Source organism: Salvia miltiorrhiza, chromosome 3 (assembly GCF_028751815.1).
Source record: "Salvia miltiorrhiza cultivar Shanhuang (shh) chromosome 3, IMPLAD_Smil_shh, whole genome shotgun sequence".
NCBI lineage: Eukaryota > Viridiplantae > Streptophyta > Magnoliopsida > Lamiales > Lamiaceae > Salvia > Salvia miltiorrhiza.
In genome coordinates, this window is record NC_080389.1 from 60016013 (window position 1) to 60036151 (window position 20139).

General features: G+C 36.6%; 1 protein-coding gene across 4 annotated transcripts; it reads left to right on the forward strand.

Moving 5' to 3' along the window:
- The first annotated feature begins 1230 nt into the window (after positions 1-1230).
- On the forward strand, positions 1231-19889 carry LOC131014979 (TATA-binding protein-associated factor BTAF1). 4 transcript variants are annotated; one of them, XM_057943156.1, is made up of 29 exons: positions 1231-1550; positions 1670-1860; positions 2215-2309; positions 3409-3626; positions 3803-3857; positions 4211-4292; positions 5365-5702; positions 6941-7049; positions 7145-7727; positions 7984-8116; positions 8220-8288; positions 9920-10131; positions 11163-11403; positions 11541-11711; positions 11933-12355; positions 12457-12894; positions 13069-13188; positions 13323-13805; positions 14281-14819; positions 15383-15875; positions 15954-16022; positions 16840-16944; positions 17053-17265; positions 17338-17601; positions 17689-17738; positions 17859-17968; positions 18042-18124; positions 19089-19298; positions 19380-19889. In XM_057943156.1, exons 2-29 carry the CDS (start codon positions 1812-1814, stop codon positions 19545-19547), a joined length of 6123 nt encoding a protein of 2040 aa, XP_057799139.1. In that variant the 5' UTR covers positions 1231-1550; positions 1670-1811; the 3' UTR covers positions 19548-19889. The 4 variants fall into 4 exon arrangements, with proteins under 4 accessions (XP_057799139.1, XP_057799140.1, XP_057799141.1 ...); XM_057943157.1 differs by having other exon boundaries at positions 1231-1545; XM_057943158.1 differs by lacking the exons at positions 1231-1550; positions 1670-1860; positions 2215-2309 and having other exon boundaries at positions 3487-3626; positions 3723-3857.
- Positions 19890-20139: the final 250 nt, after the last annotated feature.

Consider the following 20139-nt stretch of genomic DNA (forward strand, 5'->3'; position numbering starts at 1 on the left):
TACTGCTTGTCTGCATTTTTTTTTGCAATTTTTGTTATTTAACGCTGTTTGTTATATTACGGAAAAGAATGTTGTTTTGTAATTTATCAAAGTACTGCTTGTCTGCATACATCCTTTTTTTTCAATTATTATTTATAATTTTTGCAATTTTTGTTATTTAACGCAGTTTGTTATATAAGGAAAAGAATGTTGTTTTCATGCTATGTACGACAACTAACCCTAACAGATAAGGTGTAGTTGATACGATTTATGAAATAAGTACTAGTATACTATAAGGTTATGAACTTCAACTCTATAAAAATACTTAGATGACATTATTATTCACAAATTTCGTTTATTTTACGTAGTCTACGACGACACATGGACACACTCTTCCAAAGTGTCATTTTTGAAATATAGATATTTTGATTTAGTTAAATCGTAGTCACATCCATAAAAGTATAAGAATAACCATTTTCCACTATTACACGAACAAATTACATAATATTCGTCGTATTTCGATGTGGTGACATGACATAAATATGTTCAATTAATATAAATATGCTCACATGTCATGAATACGACCGTATAAAAAAAAATGTCATATTATATAGTTTGATGAAAGCGACATTATTTCACAGTGCTATACAATTAAAAACTCTAAAAAAATTCTATGTTTATTCCGTCTCCTTTCAATACAAAATTAGCTAATCAAATTTGTAACAATAAAAAAATTTAATCGATTCCTTGAATTCGTTTTGCCTCTGTATCTTCTCTCTCTCTTTTTTCTTATGATCTTGAATCTTATCATTTTTTTCCTGTTTTATTCCGTAATTTTTTTTAATTTATGCCATCATTTAGTTTGATGTTAATTTGAAATGTAAACGTCGTCATTTGAATATATCTAAGTTGACATAGTTTTAATAATCAACGGATTAAATACTTAAAAATTCAGAGGTTTATTTCAATATAAAATTTGGCTGAAAAATGATCGAGTATGCAAAATAGGGATTTACTAAAATCTAAATTGGAGTAGTACACATTCTAGGCTTTTAGCACCAATAACGTATAGGCTAAGCCAAACTACTAGAAACGACGCTAGACAATCGCGAAAGTTAAAACGGGTCGGCCAAACCCAAACCGGTCAACACCTGATTCGGGTCGGGCCATTTCTCGAACCGCAAAATAACCAACGTCAAAAAAATAAAATTAAAATTTTATAAATTTTGGAATTTCTGCTGTTGAATTTATGTTTATAAAAAGAGCGTCATCCACTGTTTATCAAAATCGAAACCCTCGTCTTCCTCATACTCTACACCCACACGAAATAATTAGTTTTAGGAATTGTAGCTGAATTTATTGCTCATGACTGATTCTAGGTATGCATTCATCCAAATTTATGCATATGTTCGAGTATAAAAAGAGAGAGCAGAATCCCTAGATCTATTGACGCCGCTGCATCTTCTTGGTTCTTCTTCTTCCATTGGCGCCGTTGCATTCATTTCACGCCGATTATTGTTCCGCTCCAGTCCCCATCATCTCCGCCACCGCGAAACAACACAAAACGTAAGGTACCGATTTGCAATTTCCACAAATTTGAAAAGCGAAATGCGTTCTACTACAATGCAAACGCAAATTCGCGTTTGGAGTTCGGTTGGATTGATTTATTCGCCGCATTTCGCGTTTGCAGTATCTGTTGGGGATGGTCTCAGTTGCATGCAAGAGGAGACGATTATCGGGAAGCAATCTCTGATGGCAGTTGCTGATCGCCAATTACTTTCAAGAGGTAGGAGGGCATCAAACTGAGTGGAATTTGGTAAAGATTTTGGAGAATGGCTCAGCAGTCGTCGCGGCTTCATCGGCTGCTCACTTTGTTAGATAGTATCCTTATTTTGACTTCCTTCACTCGGGGATTGTAGAAATCAGTAATTCAATGAATCAGAAGGTTCAGAAGTTTACATAGGATTTAAGCACCTGGTTTCTGTGTGGTAATATGTTCCGTTATTATCTTTAGTTGAGTGTTATTGGCTCAACTTTTTTCCTCAATTAGTAATCTGGATTCTCATAACTGTTTTGGATGTTTAGTTTTCATTTTTAAAGTATGACAAGGATCTCTCTCATTCACCAATAAACTAAAAGACAACTCCCCCCTTCTTGCATGCTTTCGTGTCATTCCGTTAGTTCTTGTTAACTGGGGGTATGTTGAATGATGATTTCTCCTTAACAAATGCTAAGCGGGTTCAACCCAGGCTACAAGGTTTTCTGCAGCAAGGCAGATAGGTGAAATTGCCAAATCACATCCTCAGGACCTGAATGCTCTCCTGAGTAAGGTACGGTTTTGCAACTTAATTTATATGTTTACATGACCTAACCTTTCCAATCTTGGCTACAGTTTGCACTCTCGATTATGAGAATATGGTAGATTTATTTGCATATCTCACAAAAACACATGACAAGACATTAAACAATGTGACGTTGTTGTAAAAGTCAAAGATAATTGCAGGTGTTAATGAAATTTAACTCTTAAATTATTATCTTATGACATTTGAAGCTGGGAATTTCTTTATTTCTTTTTCTTAGGATCTGCATAAAGAAACAGTTATGGTCATTAGACTATTGTTATATGTAGTAAAATTTCAATTAATTTACATGAAGTCATAATTTGTGATACACATTTACTATGCTGTGATAAATAATCATGCAAATTTCAAATATAGGATACTTTTACACTGACACCATGCTCCTGTTATATACATATTTCCATTGTCAATTACTGTAATTGCTAAATGATTAAATTATGCTCATTACCATAATGTCGTTCAAATGGTTAATGTATGGCTCTCTGCATTTTATTTCATTATAGCTGCTATTTGGGAGAAGATACTTTGTTCTGAGTGGGTACACATTGTTTGATTTGACACTTAAACAGCTAGAAGGTTGACTCACTTGTAGGATGTAGTAATGATTCATTCATTGATGTGGTTCTAGGGATCTTGGCTTGTGGTTTAGCTGGTTCAAGAGGTTCCTTAGTTATGCTAAAATGTTTTCCTTGAATTATTATGAAGCTGGACCATGTAGTCTTGGTAACAAATAAAGAATCTCTTTTACTGATACATATATTATTTATTTATTTTATTTGATTCTGTATGAGTAGTTTAAAGGGGTTTATTAGTGGAGCTTCTTATACTTTTGCTAGACAAATTTTACCATCTGAAGTGAATGAAATCATTGATTCTTAGTCAGTGAAGCTGGACCATGTAGTCTTTGGTCCATCTGCTACTTTGATTTTGAAGTTTTCTATGATTTGATTCATATTATGTCTTCATAGATGGATTATTGGTTTCTTATTGTTTGCCTGTGAGTACTGGTAATATTTCTTTTGGCTTCTCAATTCAATGTGAGAACGATCCTGATCAATGAAAGTTACAGGTGTCACAATATCTACGTAGTAAAAAGTGGGACACCAGGGTGGCAGCTGCACATGCCATAGGGGCTATAGCAGAGAATGTCAAACATACATCTGTGACTGAACTTTCTAGCTGTGTTGACGCAAAAATATTGGAAACTGGGATATCCGCCACCTTTGATGATGTGGTGGCTCTACCCAACTGGCATTCTAGAACTGGAGCTGGCACTTCTTTTAGAAGGTTTTTCTCTCTTTATGCTATTTGTATTTTTTTCATTGTTTCTTGTTATGTCTAACTGCTTTCTTAGGATTTCTATGCTGCATGGATATATTACAGGTGGTGTCATCTCACGATCGAGCCCAGATAATTGTTGCTTATTCTTTTCCTTGAAGTGACTGAAATCTTGCATTTTGCAGTTTTGATCTTAACAAAGTGTTGGAGTTTGGGGCTTTGGTGGCATCTGGGGGCCAGGTACATTTCCTTGGGAGGTCGAAAGACAATAAATATGTCTCTATCATTAATACATTATTGTAGTTTAAGGGTGGCTTTTTTATTTTATGGATAATGCCATATATGCCTGTTTTATGTTTCTATTGTGAATCAACTGCATTGCTTCTTCATTTAATGTGTTTTAACATATCCTGACGTGGATATCTTAGAACCTGATGTTGTGGTGTATTTTTATGTGCTTCGTAAATGTGATGATATCATTTTAAATGTTCTTTTCATCTGTTTATTAGAATTGGTTTTAGTTAGTGTTACAAAACTGTAATTTTGTTGGATAATAGCTATCACGACAGTTAATCTCATTAACTAAATTTCAGGAATATGATATTGCAAGTGACAATTGCAAGAACCCCAAGGAACGATTGGCTCGGCAGAAACAAAATCTTAAGCGTCGGTTGGGTCAGTGCTGCTTCGTTTACTATCATAAACTATGGAATGGATTTATCATAACAAAATGCTCCCATCGCAGCAGCAAGTCCTTATGTTTGTTACATCCATACTGCACAAATATTTGCTGATCTGATTCAATCCATATCCATTACCTTGCTATTCTGGTGGAACAGTGTGCTTATAACTTATGTCATATGTAGTTTTTAACACAGGAGTACCATTCTTTATTTTATATTTTATTTATGGGAGATTCCATTTCGGACACAATACTTACTGCACTTTTGCCAGAGAAGCAACATATTCTGATCCTAGATTTTACCATAATTGTTTTTTTTCTAGCTACATATCTTACCAAATAGTTATCATTCACTCTGATGCAAAACATTGATCTGATTTTTTTGTACTGTGACACATTGTATTCTTAGCGCACCTTTATATCCCGCTGAAGACTTTATTTTTGTTTGATATGCTTGGTTTATTGACTTATCTTGAAAAAAGTGCCCTACCGTTAGCAAAACATTGTTGGTCCTTTTATGTCTATTTTTTAAATATTTTTCTGGACACTAAGCAACTGAATGAAACCTCTCAGTTTAAAGATTCTGTGCAAGGATTGCACCAATTTAGCCGGATACTAACACTTTTCGCTCTGCAAGAAAAGGGTGCTATTCTTTTGTTCTCTTATATTTGATAACTGAACTTCTGTCTTTTACTAAGGGGGCACTTACTTTGAGTGATAGGATAGATTGATAAAACATAGGACTGAGAATTTGAAGGATAAGATGGTCAAACAAGTGCAAAATTAATCAATCCATCAAAGTAAATGGTAAACTAGCTTGGATTATTTTTATCTATCTATCAATCTTCTCACTCAAAGTAAACGTCGCCATCTGATTTAGAATGATTCTCGGTCTCCCTTGATTCACTTTTGTTACGTGGGGTTTCTCAGCTCATGTATTAGATAATACACTTTCTGTTTGCATGCTATGTGCATTCTGAAGTTGATGAAGTTGAGTTTCATGAAGCACTGCATATCGTTAACATAAAACTTCGTTTCCTAAAATAGCAGAATTCTCATATGCAGGTTTAGATGTCTGTGAGCAGTTTATGGATGTCAATGATGTCATAAGAGATGAGGACCTTATTGAGCAAAAAGTTGCATACCCTGGGAATGGTATTGCGTTTCAGTATTTCTCCTCACAACGTTCACGTAACATCCAACAATTTGTGACAACCATGGTGCCCACATCCAGATCTAGAAGGCCCAGTGCAAGGGAATTAAATCTCTTGAAACGGAAGGCCAAAAGTAATTCAAAAGACCAATCAAAAGGATGGTCGAAAGATGGGGATACAGAGGCGGCACCGTCACATGATATGGTATCACCAAAGAGCATTCCTGTTGACACATCAAGCTCTTATAAGGTGAAAAAGAATAATGCAATTTCTACGCTTTCTTTCTTCTACCATTGCAGATGAAGAGGGTGTTTAGTGGAACTTATAAGCTCTGTGAAACAACTTAAGGTGTTTTTAGAAAAGTAAGAGGACCTCACCTATTCCTCATAGGGAAGATTTTATCTTGAAATCCCTTATACTTTTAATTTACAACTTAATATTATTGGCATCTTAAAGCTAATTATCTACACTCTTCAACAATTTATTTTTGAAATAGGATTTAAGATCTTATAAGTTTTAGGTGCTTATAATCTAGTCAAAATAAGCTTAGATAGCTAAGCACCCTTTAGATGTTAACAAATTATGATCTTTTGTATCATAATTATGATGCTCTTTTGCACAAGGGTTCCCGCACCAGGGGGGTGGGGTTGGAAATTGCTTATTGATTTTGTCATTTTAACTTATTGGAATTCTCATTCAGAGGTATTAAACCACATTTAGACGAGTTTGGGGTAACTGTGTCACAAGTTCCCAACCTTGGTAGATTTCTTCTAGCAGTCAGAACTAGTTTGAGGCCCTAGCCAGAACATAAATGTCTAGAAATTGCATTTTGTTTCTTGTTTCAGGGATTATGCCTTTGTTTGCCAATCATTGAAGTAAGAAGTTAGATTTCTCCATATCCCTTCTAAACAAGTAATAGTAAACAAAAATTTCAAACTTTAGACATGGTAATAAGAATCACATACTTCTCTATTGATATCAAGTTATATGTCTTAAGGTGATAAGTGAGAATTTTTGAGCTGAGTGATCATGAATTTATAATGTTCTAAATTAATGAGTTATCTGATTAGCCCATTTGTTTTTGCAACTATTTTTACACGATTATGTTCTGGGAGATAAATGAGAACCTATGAACATAGTGTAAAATTTATGGTTTAGATACCCAGTTTGGTATGTATCTGGGTATCATAAATTCATATGAGTAATATTATTTAATCAACGATTCTTGGTAAAAGAAAAACACATTTGAGCTGATTGTTTAGTGAAATAGTCAAACTTACTTAACATGAGAAATTATGTACCAATGATCTTCTGGCTTCTCTATGAATGTGAACTAAGCACCATCTTGACATTTCTTTGTCGTACTGTGTGTTCTCTTCTATATTTCCTTCTACCAAGTATTTTCCTTTATATGTGGTCCTTTCCAATTGTTTTCATTGTCTGCATTCTTATGGAGCCTTGGGTTTCTGAAATTAATTTTGATGCAGCAACTTACAGATGTAATCTCTGACGAGGAGAGTTTTGAAATGGATGGAGATGGGGTTTGGCCTTTCCAGACTTTTGTCGAACAACTCCTTGTGGATATGTTTGATCCTGGTAAGTGATTCTTTGCTGTACTGCATTTGATCTTTAGACTATACACACACACACACATCTATGTTATGAAATTGAGCTGTCTGGTTGTGTTTCAGTTTGGGAGGTTCGCCATGGTAGTATTATGGCTCTTAGGGAGATATTAACCTATCAAGGAGCTAGTGCGGGGATCCTTATGCCTGAAGCGAGCAGCCGTAGTCCGTCTGTTTCTAATTTGAAAGTTGAAGATGATGATACAACAATGAAACGGGAGAGGGAAATCGATTTGAATTTACAAGTTCCTCTTGATGAATCAGAACCGATTTTGAAGAAACCAAAAATTGAAGATGCAGCATTTCCTATTAGTGATTCCAGTAATGCAGATCCAGAGGTCTGTATGAATGTTGATGAAGAAGGTCCGACTCTTCCGACTGGTGCAAATGGAGAAGTTGATATTAATTTTGTGAAGGTGGAAACTCAATCTGGCATTGGGAGTGCTTGCCATTCTACTAATGATGCTACTGAGGTGAAGGATTCCACTGAAGGCAATGAATCATTGGAGAAGATGGATATATTGAAGAATCTTACTCAAAACTGTGAACTCTTGAACTTTGTCAAAGATGCCAGGAATTCATGGCTGAGAAATTGTGAATTTCTGCAAGATTGTGCAATTCGCTTTTTGTGCCTATTGTCACTGGATAGGTATTATTTATTTAAAATATAGTTAGCTTAACTAAGTATGTTTTGTAATGATAAATACTGAAGCTACAGAAGGAACTAGAAATTCTGTGGCTCCAAGTATGACGACTATTACTTTTATGTAGATTTTCATTAGATATTTGTATATCCTGTTTTTACTCTGCACAAGCTTGTTCACAAGGTTTATGGAATAGCTCAGATGCAGATTGAATCACTTGGAAGTTTTGTGATCTGATTTGGTGGATTTGGCAATTTACAGGTTTGGTGATTATGTCTCTGATCAAGTTGTTGCGCCAGTTAGGGAAACCTGTGCTCAAGCTTTAGGTGCTGTGCTCAAATACATGCCCCCAACATTGGTTAGAGAAACACTAAACATTTTATTGCAAATGCAGGTAAGTATTTGAATACAAAATAATCAGCTTATAAGTTAACGTCTTTGTGAGGCAAGCTTTTCCGACACCAGCATCTTTTTAATTATTCCTTCTATTCTTTCAGCGTAGACCAGAGTGGGAGATTCGTCATGGGAGTCTTTTGGGAATTAAATATCTAGTTGCAGTTCGACAGGTAGATTTCTGTGTGGTATAACCTTAAACTAGTGTTAATGGTATGGAGATAGATGTGTTTTCAGCTATTTGCTTAATTCTCTTAAGTATTGTGCAAGAATATGTTATCTATGAAATAACCTAATCTTTATACATCTTGAGCAGCCTCAATATTGTTGATAAAGAGAAACAATTGGACTTCTTGCATCAATTAAAATAATTGATTATAGCGTTTGAGGTTATTGGATTGTAATTCTTGTTTTGATTCTTGACGTCCAGCAGTGTTGTTTTGTTCTTAACTTTGTTTTGTTGCGCGTTTATTGTGTGAGCTTCTGATTTCTGATGTATCCACCTGTTATCCTCATGCGGGTTCACAATTTCAGTTGTTGAACTTATTGTTTAGTCGTCACCACCTTTAATGGATTTGGCTGTTTTGTTAGAACGGATATTGATCAGAACTATTTTGTAGTTGGGCCATTATGAATGAAAGCAACATCTATTAGGTGACAACTTAGTTTACTACTCCCTTTGTCCCATTATTGTTGGCCTGTTTTTCTTTTTGGGGTGTCCGGTGTCCCATTAATATTGGCCTGTTTCTATTTTTTGGTAATGATTTTACACTACAAACAATGTGGCCCCACACACCTTTACACACTTTTACACTACAATCTTATTCTCCTAAATACCCGTGCCCAAAAGAAATCGGCCAACAATAATGGGATGGAGGGAGTATATATTAATCAAGATTATTGTATCCTGTACACTCAGTGCCTTTTATCTTGACATAACTGGTGTTTGAAGTCACCATTTGGAGTATTATAATTCTGAAACTGGCTAGAAAAATAGGTGGCCGTTCTTGTGGTTGACAAAAGGTTCTCTCTTTTAGGGAGAAATTGTTCTTTGGATAAAAGGAGAATCTTGAAAGAGAACAAGATTTTCTAAGGTGAAAGAGCCTTTAGTAGGTTGCTGCAGGTATTATGGAACTTGATGGGAGATTATTAGTGGGTCATTTGTTACGAAATAATGCAGAAAACAGTTCAAGTTATATTTGTTGCCTGTGGTTTAGTATCTTGTGCTCTGACCCCAGAAAACCCAACTTAATTAATGAATTTCTTCTGAAAATATTAGCTTCACGTGATAATTGAGAACCAGCATAACTTGTCCACGGTTGGTCTAGTGGTGTAAAGATGTGCATTTCATCAGAGATGTATTTTATGCAAAGCGGGCATCTTATAAGAGAAAGGATCAAGCCATATCAGCCTATGTTTTTAGGAATGAAGCCATATATATATTTTTTTTGGTGATGTCCTCCATTTTCCTATTCTCTGTGTCTTTTAAGCTGTTTTTTTCTTTTTTCTTTTTTCTAAATGCTTTTCTGCATCATATTGTCTCGCACTTTCATTTTTTTGATTATGTTTTGAAGAATTTCTCCTTGGTCTATTCTCTCCACCTCACATTACTTGATGGTGAATAAATTTGTGTTTCTCTCAAATGCTCTTGTGGTACTTTTACTTTCTGACGCTCCTGTTGACATTCTTCTTTAGATTCTCTTTCCCATATATACTTAATCTGTTGCTCTCATGTATGCTTTTGTGCATTTTGTACTTCGCAGTTTGTTTCATTGACGTTGTTTCTATTCTGTCCTGATACCAGGAGATGCTACATGATTTACTGGGGTCTGTTCTTCCTGCTTGTAAAACTGGGCTTGAAGATCCCGATGATGATGTCAGAGCCGTTGCAGCAGAGGCTCTAATACCAACTTCTGCTGCTATTGCTTCTCTGAAGGGTCCAGTATTGCATTGTATTATCATGCTGCTATGGGACATTTTGCTTGACTTGGATGATTTAAGTCCTTCAACCAGCAGGTGTTTTTTTTGGTGTCATGTCTTCTGTGTACTATATTGTAATGCTCATATGTGCTACTTCACGACATCTTTTCTTAATTCGGCTATTAGATGAATTATTTGACCAACTTACATCAATTTATGTTGGAATTCTGAACCGACAGAAATTCATGTCCTGTAGGTGAACCGTTTTTCTTTCTCTGGGTTCTTGTCAATTTTACTATGCTAGTGTTGATTGCAAACTAGGATGCACTTTGTACATACCAAATTTGATAACCTATACTACAGGGCTTCTCCACTTCTCAAGTACTAGGCATATCTAGCCCTACTTAATTCTCTTCACCCAGTTTTGAATTTTCCGCTGTCTTCTTGCTTTTAGGTTTCTTCTTACTTGCTGGTGCATCACATTTGTTTGTTAATGCTTTTGCTATAAGTGTTGTCTCTCGATGGAGAATGATATAGGAGTGTTTTATTTATTAGTTTATTTTAATTACTTGTTATTTTAATTATTAGGCCTTTCATTAATTTATGTATTTTACTTCAGTTTAAGGGCTTGGCCTGTTTAGTGAGTTTATATAGGAGATTTCTTTATGTATTATGCATTTTGGATTTTGATAAATTAAAAGCTAGGGTTTGTTTTCCCTTCTGTGTTCTTCCAGTATTCAAGAGGGAATCAACGGAATGTCACTGTTATATTGTTCTTTTCCGGTATTTTGTGAATCTTAATCAACGGACTAGATGCTTCCCTGCATCATCTCTCCTTGCCCTATTGCTGATCTTACCTCCTTTCATTCCCTCCAGTGCTCTCTCTTTATTTGTCTTCTTCATAGAAACAGGCTGTTTATCCTGTATTTTATTCCCAATTGATAATCATCAATTGTGTGTGTGTGGAAAAGTTCGAATTTCCTTTAATATTGAATATAATGATTTACTTCTAAGGATGCTTGGATGCCAGGTCCTTATTAAGCTCTTTGTCTGTTCATCTAACATTATTTATTAAACAATTATTGTTTTTCTCTTCATATTTTGACAATTTCTGATCTCTATTGCAGTGTAATGAATCTATTAGCAGAAATTTATTCCCAGGAGGAGATGATTCCAAAGACTTTTGGTACCTTGGGCTCCAAAGAGAAACCAGAGCTTGACCTTAATGAAATTGATCTGACAGATGATCTTCAAGAAGGAATGGGTTCTCTAGAAAACCCTTATATGCTATCAACTCTGGCCCCAAGATTATGGCCCTTTATGAGACACAGTATCACATCTGTTCGCTTATCAGCAATCCGCACCTTGGTACTATAGTCTTGTATGATTTAATTTAATTTTGTGACCCTCTGTGGATGCTTTCTATTGCTAGGGGTTGCCTTCTGTTGATGGCATGGTTCATTTACTAATTTCATTTATAATAAAATAAAATTACATGGTTGCAGGAACGCTTGCTTGAAGCTGGTTACAGGAGGAGCATCACTGATGAGTCTAGCTCATTTTGGCCTTCTTTCATAGTTGGTGACACCCTAAGGATTGTTTTCCAGAACTTGCTCCTTGAATCAAATGAGGAGATTCTACTGTGCTCAGAGAGGGTCTGGCATCTCTTAACTAAAGTAAGGTTTTTCTGTTTAAGCTGGTTTTCACTTTATCTGTTGCCCATCTCTTTGTCTTTTCAGTTAGTTGTTTAAACTTTTGTCTGATCACCCTCTGTATGGTGTCTCATATTCTCTTCGACTTCAATATTATGCTTAAAATAAATGAAGTCTCTGCAATGTTTTCTTTTCTTCCCCCTTCCTACTATATTTGGCACTAAAATGTCCTTCCAATTCAACAGTGTGCAGTGGAAGACTTAGAAAATGCTGTCAAATTGTATTTCTCTTTATGGATTGAGCTTGCTACTACTCCATATGGCTCTCTGTTGGACGCGACGAAAATGTTCTGGCCTGTAGCCCTGCCTCGTAAAAGTCATGTCAAAGCTGCAGCTAAAATGAGAGCAGCAATGTTGGAAAGTGAAAATCAAAAAAATAAGGCCTTAGAATCCACAGAAAGCATGTCTATAGAGAGAAACGGGGATGCTTCTGCTAGTTCAACTAAGATATTTGTTGGTGCAGATTTGGATATTTCTGTGACTTATACACGAGTGCTAACAGCGGCAGCTCTGGGTTTAATGGCTTCTAAGTTGAATGGTCCGTCCTTGCATCACGTGTTTGATCCACTTTGGCAGGGGTTAACTTCTTTGTCAGGAGTTCAGAGGCAGGTAAATTTTGGATGAGGGAATGTATTTATAGATTTTTAAATCTACGGACTTTTATTTGTTGGCTTCTTTTGATGGCTTCTTTTGTTTGTTGATCTGGTCAGGTGGTTTCTATGGTCCTTATATCTTGGTTCAAAGAATTAAAAGACATTTCCAAGGCTGATGAAGTCATTGCTGGGATTTCAAGCAAATTTAGGCTATGTTTGTTGGATTTATTAACTTGCAGTAACCATGCATATCCCACAAAAGATTCTCTCCTACCTTATGCTGAACTCTCTAGAACATATAGTAAGATGCGCAATGAGGCAAGTCAATTGTATACTGCTACGGAGTCATCTGGCTTGTACAGTGATCTCTTGTCATCTATTGAAGTGGACATTCAGAGTTTGACTGCAGATGATGCTTTGAGTTTTGCATCAAAGCTTACATTTACGGGTAATGGTATTTCTGAAGTGGAATTTGATGGACGGAATCTGTTTGAGGAATTGGAGTCTCTTAAGCAGAAACTATTAACAACTTCTGGATATTTGAAATGTGTTCAGGTACCTTTTAGTTGCAAATAGAGCAAAATAGTCATAAAGCAGCTTTGTAACTTAGATCTATCATTTTTCTGTGAGCACTCATCGTTCCAGAATAATTGTTAGTTATATCTGCTCTCCCTGGAGAGTTTCCAGAGATTTTCTGACATTCAGATTGCTATTTTCTTGTGGTTTCAGAATAATTTGCATCTCACTGTCTCAGCTTTACTAGCAGCTGCAGTTGTTTGGATGTCAGAGCTTCCGGCAAAACTCAATCCAATCATTCTGCCTATAATGTCTTCCATCAAAAGAGAACAGGTATTTTGTACTCATAATCCAGAAACACCAGTAGTGTATTGAATAAGTATAAATCTTCGTGATAAGTGAAGGAGCTGTCTATTTCATTATTTCGCGATTCACTTAACACCCTGTTATTATGATTTGCCCTGAAGGAGGAAATACTTCAAAATAAGGCTGCTGAATCGTTAGCAGAGCTTATTTATCACTGCATCGGACGCAAACCCAGTCCAAATGACAAGCTTATCAAGAATTTATGTACTTTTGCATGCATGGATCCTTGTGAAACTCCCCAGGCAGGAGCTCTAAGTTCTGTTGAGTTAATTGAAGATCATGATCTATTAGCCTTTGGGAGTAGTAGCGGTAGACATAGATCAAAAGTTAATATGCTCCCTGCTGGGGAAGACCGATCAAAGGCTGAAGGTTACATTAGCAGACGGGGTTCTGAACTTGCATTGAAATATTTATGCATGAGGTTTGGTGGTTCTTTGTTTGACAAACTTCCTAAGATCTGGCATTGCCTTGTTGAGGTCCTCAAGCCTTGTAATCATGAATGCCTGACTCCAGAAGACGAAAAGCTGATTGATCAGTCTATTAATTCTGTTAAAGATCCTCAGATTTTGATAAACAATATTCAAGTAAGCATTCTGCTTTTTGTTCAATGACACAAGTAAAACTAAATCAGTTTGTTGCACAGAATCTTCAGTAACTAAAGTTAATGAAAAATCATTTCTCCTTGAGTCTTACTTGGCAAAATAGTTGCAGGTGAATGCAAAATAAACTTATCAAAAAAGCAGTAGGTTTTGCTATGCTTTGTGAGTATCACCACAAAGTACATGAAGATACTTCTGATAGTAAATATGGCATTTATTGGGACTACTTTGAAGATCCTGTGCACCTTACTTCTTATATTTTATTGTCTCCGTGTCATGTCACATGTGACTGGAATGAACCTAATGATACGTATTTGTACATGCTTGCACTATTAAGAGTCAACAACATTTTTTTATGCATTATAATGATAAATGACTGCGCAATAGGATAACTTTAATGCTGATCTCAGGTTAATTATCTTCTGTTCTTTTCTTATTCCTTTCCTTTGGTTTGTGGCAGGTGATTCGTTCTATTGCTCCTTCCTTGGAGGCATCACTCAGGCTGAAAATCCTAACTCTCTTACCATGTATTTTTAGATGTGTCAGACATTCTCATATTGCTGTAAGATTAGCTGCATCACGATGTATCACAGCAATGGCCAAGTCAATGACTTTGGATGTTATGGCGCCCCTTATTGAGAATGTTGTTCCTATGTTAGGTGATATGTCATCTGTGCATGCCAGACAAGGAGCTGGCATGCTTGTTAGTTTGCTAGTACATGGGTTGGGTTTGGAACTGGTCCCATACGCTCCTTTGTTGGTTGTCCCTCTTTTACGGTGCATGAGTGACTGTGATCACTCGGTTAGACAGAGTGTAACACATAGTTTTGCTGCCCTGGTGCCACTTCTTCCGCTAGCACGTGGTGTGTCTCCACCGGTTGGTCTGACTGACCGTTTGTCTAAAAATAAGGAGGATGCACAATTTCTGGAGCAACTAGTTGACAATTCTCATATTGATGACTTCAAACTCCCATTTGAGCTAAAAGTGACTCTTCGGAGGTAACTCCACCTTTTCTGACAATACTTGTGCTTTCTGGAGTAAATTTAATTAAAGAAGTGTAACACATGAGGATTTATTGTTGTCAGTGCAGTTGGAAGCATAGTCTTCTCTTTCAATAGCAATGATACTCTTTGGCAGGCTCAGTTTTTGATTCATAGATTTAGAAATAGTTCATATTGTCCCAGCATTTTGTTGGTCTTTTTGGTTAGGAAGGAAAAGGACCATAATTGAAGGCTTGAAGGAATCCCTTCATGATGTCTTGGAGAAGATAGTTTTTTGGGTCAGCTGTGGTTTAACAAAGACTTAATTGAATTTGATGCTACTAGAAAATTTAGTATGTCATCTAGTTACTCTATTTATTTGGGACTCTTTCAACTTTTTCAAGGGGATTTTCATCTGTATGATAAGAGAGCATATTGCCTAGGATAAGTCTTATTCCAAATATTAATGTATTATTCTCATCTCTCAATTCTGATTTTCATTTTTGCCTGCCATCAAGACTTTCCTTTCAATGGTATATGTTGTTTTTTTTTACCGTTTTTGGTTTCCTCTTTATGTTCAGGTATCAACAAGAAGGTATAAACTGGCTAGCATTTTTAAGACGGTTTAATCTTCACGGAATTTTATGTGATGATATGGGCCTTGGTAAGACCCTTCAATCATCAGCAATTGTGGCATCTGATATAGCAGAGCATGTTGCTGCAAATAAGGGTGAGGATTTGCCACCGTCGTTAATTATATGTCCTTCAACCCTTGTTGGACACTGGGTCTACGAGATAGAGAAGTTTATTGATCCTTCTCTTTTGACAACACTTCAATACATTGGTTCTGCCCAAGAGCGATCTTCGCTGCGACCACAATTTAGCAAGCATAATGCAATTGTAACTTCATATGATGTCGTCCGGAAAGATATTGATCATCTCAAGCAGTTCTTCTGGAATTACTGCGTCCTAGATGAAGGACACATTATAAAGAACTCAAAGTCTAAAGTCACAGTTGCTGTGAAACAGATTAAGGCTAAACATCGCCTCATATTGAGTGGAACACCAATCCAGGTTTGTCATCTGATTTAAGTTCTTCTGGCAAGCATAAGTTTGTGCCGATTGCTTACAAAAAACACTTTCTGTTTGCAGAACAACGTGTTGGATCTTTGGTCTCTTTTTGACTTCCTTATGCCAGGTTTTCTTGGAACAGAAAGACAAGTATGCCATATATTTCTCACTTTTGGACACTGTTTTTTCTTTGTTTATCCATGGGGTTATGATTAATGGATCATGCTATTTCAGTATTTTGTAGCCTCATATGCTTGTTGACTAACACTCTTGTGCAGTATATACTAAGAATTTGAAATAAATTTATATATGCTATGCATCATCTGCAATTCTAAGACTTGAGGAAATGATTGGCTGTTCATGCTTTCTAGTGCATTGGTATCCATATGGCAGAGCATGATTCTGGGGATATATCTGGGTTCTCTTGGAAATAGCATGTGAAGTTACTCGTAGTTCTAAGTGCAATTAGGTCTTGTTAATGCGGATAGCTGATATCAAGAGGATTGCCTGTGGAAATTGGAAACTGAATATATCGTAATTATTTTCCTCTTCTACCAGAGTCGTATTTAAGTGGGAAGGATATATTAGTCTCCATGTGGAAACCGTAAAATTTTAAATATGGGATGTAGAGGTACACCTAGCATGAATTATGATTAGAAGATTGCAGCAGACCATGTTGTGTGTGTGTGTGTGCGTGCGTGCTTTGATATACAAGCTCCATGAACGATGAACCCAAAGGTCGCTAGCCTTCTAGGTTGGGGATTTTGTTACCGTATCTCTGCTCTACTACAAAACAAAAATAAAATATTTAGTTGGTGGTTGGTTTGTGGTCAATAGAATTAGCCAATTAGGGAATGAGAATACGTGGGTAATCATTAGTCTAAGCTTGGTGCTTCAACAATGTTTATTCTAATATAATGTGATGGACCATTTGTTTGTCATTAGTCTAAGCATGGTGCTTCAACAGTTTCAGGCCACCTATGGGAAACCTCTGTTAGCAGCCCGGGATCCCAAATGTTCAGCAAAAGATGCAGAAGCAGGGGTACTGGCAATGGAAGCATTGCACAAGCAGGTGTTTGGCTTAATTGTTAATCTTCTATTTTCTGGAACAATCTACCAGCATTTAGATGAGTTCTGAATTCGTTAACTGTTTTGTCTGGGTGGTTCTTCTCAATTATAGGTCATGCCTTTCCTTTTGCGCCGTACAAAAGATGAAGTTTTATCTGATCTGCCTGAGAAGATTATTCAGGACAGATATTGTGACTTGAGTCCTGTACAACTGAAACTATATGAGCAGTTTTCTGGTTCCCATGTTAGAAAAGAAATCTCAAATATAGTAACGGAAAATGAAGATGCAGGAGCGGCTCCTAAGGCATCTTCACATGTTTTCCAGGTATTTAGTGTTCTTGTGACAAATCTACTTAAATTTATCATGCCCTAATAACCTATATGTTCTCTGTTTCAGGCACTTCAGTATTTGTTGAAACTTTGTAGTCATCCGTTACTGGTTGTTGGTGAAAGAATTCCAGATTCACTGCTACCTGTTCTATCTGAACTTGTTCCTGCGAACTCTGATATCGCTTCAGAGCTTCATAAGCTATACCATTCTCCTAAACTTGTTGCTCTCCAGGAGATAATGGAAGAGTGCGGAATAGGTGTCGATGCTTCCAATTCTGAGGGTGCAATTACTGTTGGGCAGCACAGAGTTCTGATATTTGCACAGCATAAAGTAAAGAATTCTGTATCTCTTGTCAATGATAACTCCTCCTCCCGCATGCTGGGTTTTCTTATTTTGTAATTGTGACTCTTTATGCAGGCCCTTTTAGACATTATTGAAAAAGACTTGTTTCAAACACATATGAAAAAGTGAGTAGCACCTCCTAATTATGTGTTTATTCTTGTCAAGGCGTCCCTTTATTTCTATAGATGTCTTCATTGTGAGATATTCTGATAATGATTTAATCGCTTATGCCTGCTTCCAAGCAGTGTTACGTATTTGCGGTTGGATGGATCAGTTGAACCTGAGAAACGCTTTGAAATTGTCAAAGCTTTCAACTCTGACCCTACAATTGATGCTCTGCTGCTGACAACACATGGTAGGATCTCGTTCACTTTCTAAAGCTAAGAAAGTAACTATTTGTGACTTGAACCTTCTATTGTTGTTTTCAGTTGGTGGGCTTGGTTTGAACTTGACATCGGCTGATACCCTTGTTTTCATGGAGCATGACTGGAATCCCATGAGAGATCACCAGGTAGGGATACAGTTGGTCCTTGTTATGGCTTATATATCCTACTCATTTGAAAATATTGGATTAAGCACACACATATTTTGTATGCTTATGATGTTCCATCTACTATTACTAGTATTTTATGACAGGTTTCATAAAAGGGTTGAATGATGGTTTTTTGTGGATTGTTAATTCTCTGCTTCTTATCTTTAGAACCATCGATAGCAACAATCTAATGCTCATGTATGAAAAAGCTTGTGAATTTTGAATTACCATGTATAAAACATGAATATCGGCTTCGGCTGGTTGCGAGTGGCCATCAACAATCCCATTGTTTCTATTTCAAACCGGGCCAAAAGATAAAATAAGCCTGAATTGATTATCAACTTGACTGATATCTCTGAGCAAAAACAGGCCAACAGCTCTAGTTGGAGAAATAACTTATAAGCTCGGCAAATTAAGCTCCTAAACAACTTATAAGCTGTAAAAATAAGCTCCAACAGCTTATAAGCTCCCCAAGGATTGAAGAAATCCAGAAGGATCAAAATACATTTCAAGCTCTCTCTCTCTTTAATTTTCTCTCACTAGCTTATAAGCTCAAGCATCCAAACACTTTGACAACTTATAAGCTCTTGAGAACTTACATCTTATAAGCTCTTGAAACATCTTATAAGTTGCTAGAGCTTATAAGCTCTTTAAAATAAGCTTAACCGAACATCCCCTTGCATAAGCTATTATAAATGAGAGAGAGCATTCAGGCTTTCTGATTTGATCTGAAATAGTGATGATATGACCTTGTGACACCTATTTGTCTGTGTGTTCATGAAGGAATACCAAATTTCTTGATACTGTGTCGTACCTTGTGAATTTAGAAAATGCACTTGCTATAACGTCAAGTTTTTCTCAGTGTCATTTTATGAATCATGTTTTTGCTTGTAGTAAATAAGATAAATGCAGAACCTTCATCTGATTTTTGCAACACTTGCAGGCAATGGACAGAGCACACAGGTTAGGTCAGCGGAAAGTTGTAAATGTCCACCGCCTTATCATGCGAGGCACCTTAGAGGAGAAGGTGATGAGTCTCCAAAAGTTCAAAGTTTCAGTGGCTAATGCTGTGATAAATGCAGACAACGCGAGCATGAATACAATGAATACAGATCAGTTGCTCGATCTATTCACTTCCGCTGAAGGCCAAAAGGTATCCTGCTCAGCATTCTGTACTAGTGATATATTGCTTCGCATAATTTCCTGACTCATGAACGATCTGTTTGTTATACAGGGAGCACGAGCACCGAAATCATCAAAGGCAGGTGACGATGATGCAAAAATACTAGGCAGGGGAAAGGGACTAAAGTCAATTCTTGGCGGGCTAGAAGAACTATGGGACCAATCACAGTACACCGAAGAATACAACCTGAACCAATTTTTGGCGAAGTTGAATGGCTGAGTCGAACGCAGCGAGCTCTCGATATTTAGGAGCGGAGTATCGTCCTGACTCACGCGGCACCGGAATAAGCTGCGCAGGGTGTACAAAGTGTAAATTCTTTAAGTCGCAGCTTCAATTTTGACATTTAGGTTATAGATGTTCTCTGTGTTTTTTGTCAATTTTTTAGTTGGGTTTGGCCCATCTTAGTGCTTGCTGGGGGAAAAGCCATGAAGTAGTTTAGCTCGGGCTTTGTTGCCACCATAAGCCAATGCAAATATAGCTCAGGGGCGCTACCACATTCTGTAAATTTTGGATACTGTAAATACATTCAGATTATCCTAATTTACACTCTTTTCCCAAAAATTTTCACATTTCCGGATGTGAAAATGCTGTTGCCCCACTTTCTTTTTCCTAATTTACACACTTTCCCGAATTATTCCATTCGAGGAAAAAAAAAAAATACTACTCCCTCTATGCCATTACAAATGTCACACTTTTCATAATGAGATGTTTCATTACAAATGTCTCATTCTTTTTTTGACAATATATTCACATTTCTTAATTTTCGTGCCAAAAGTAATGAGACATTTATAATGGGACGGAGAGAGTATAA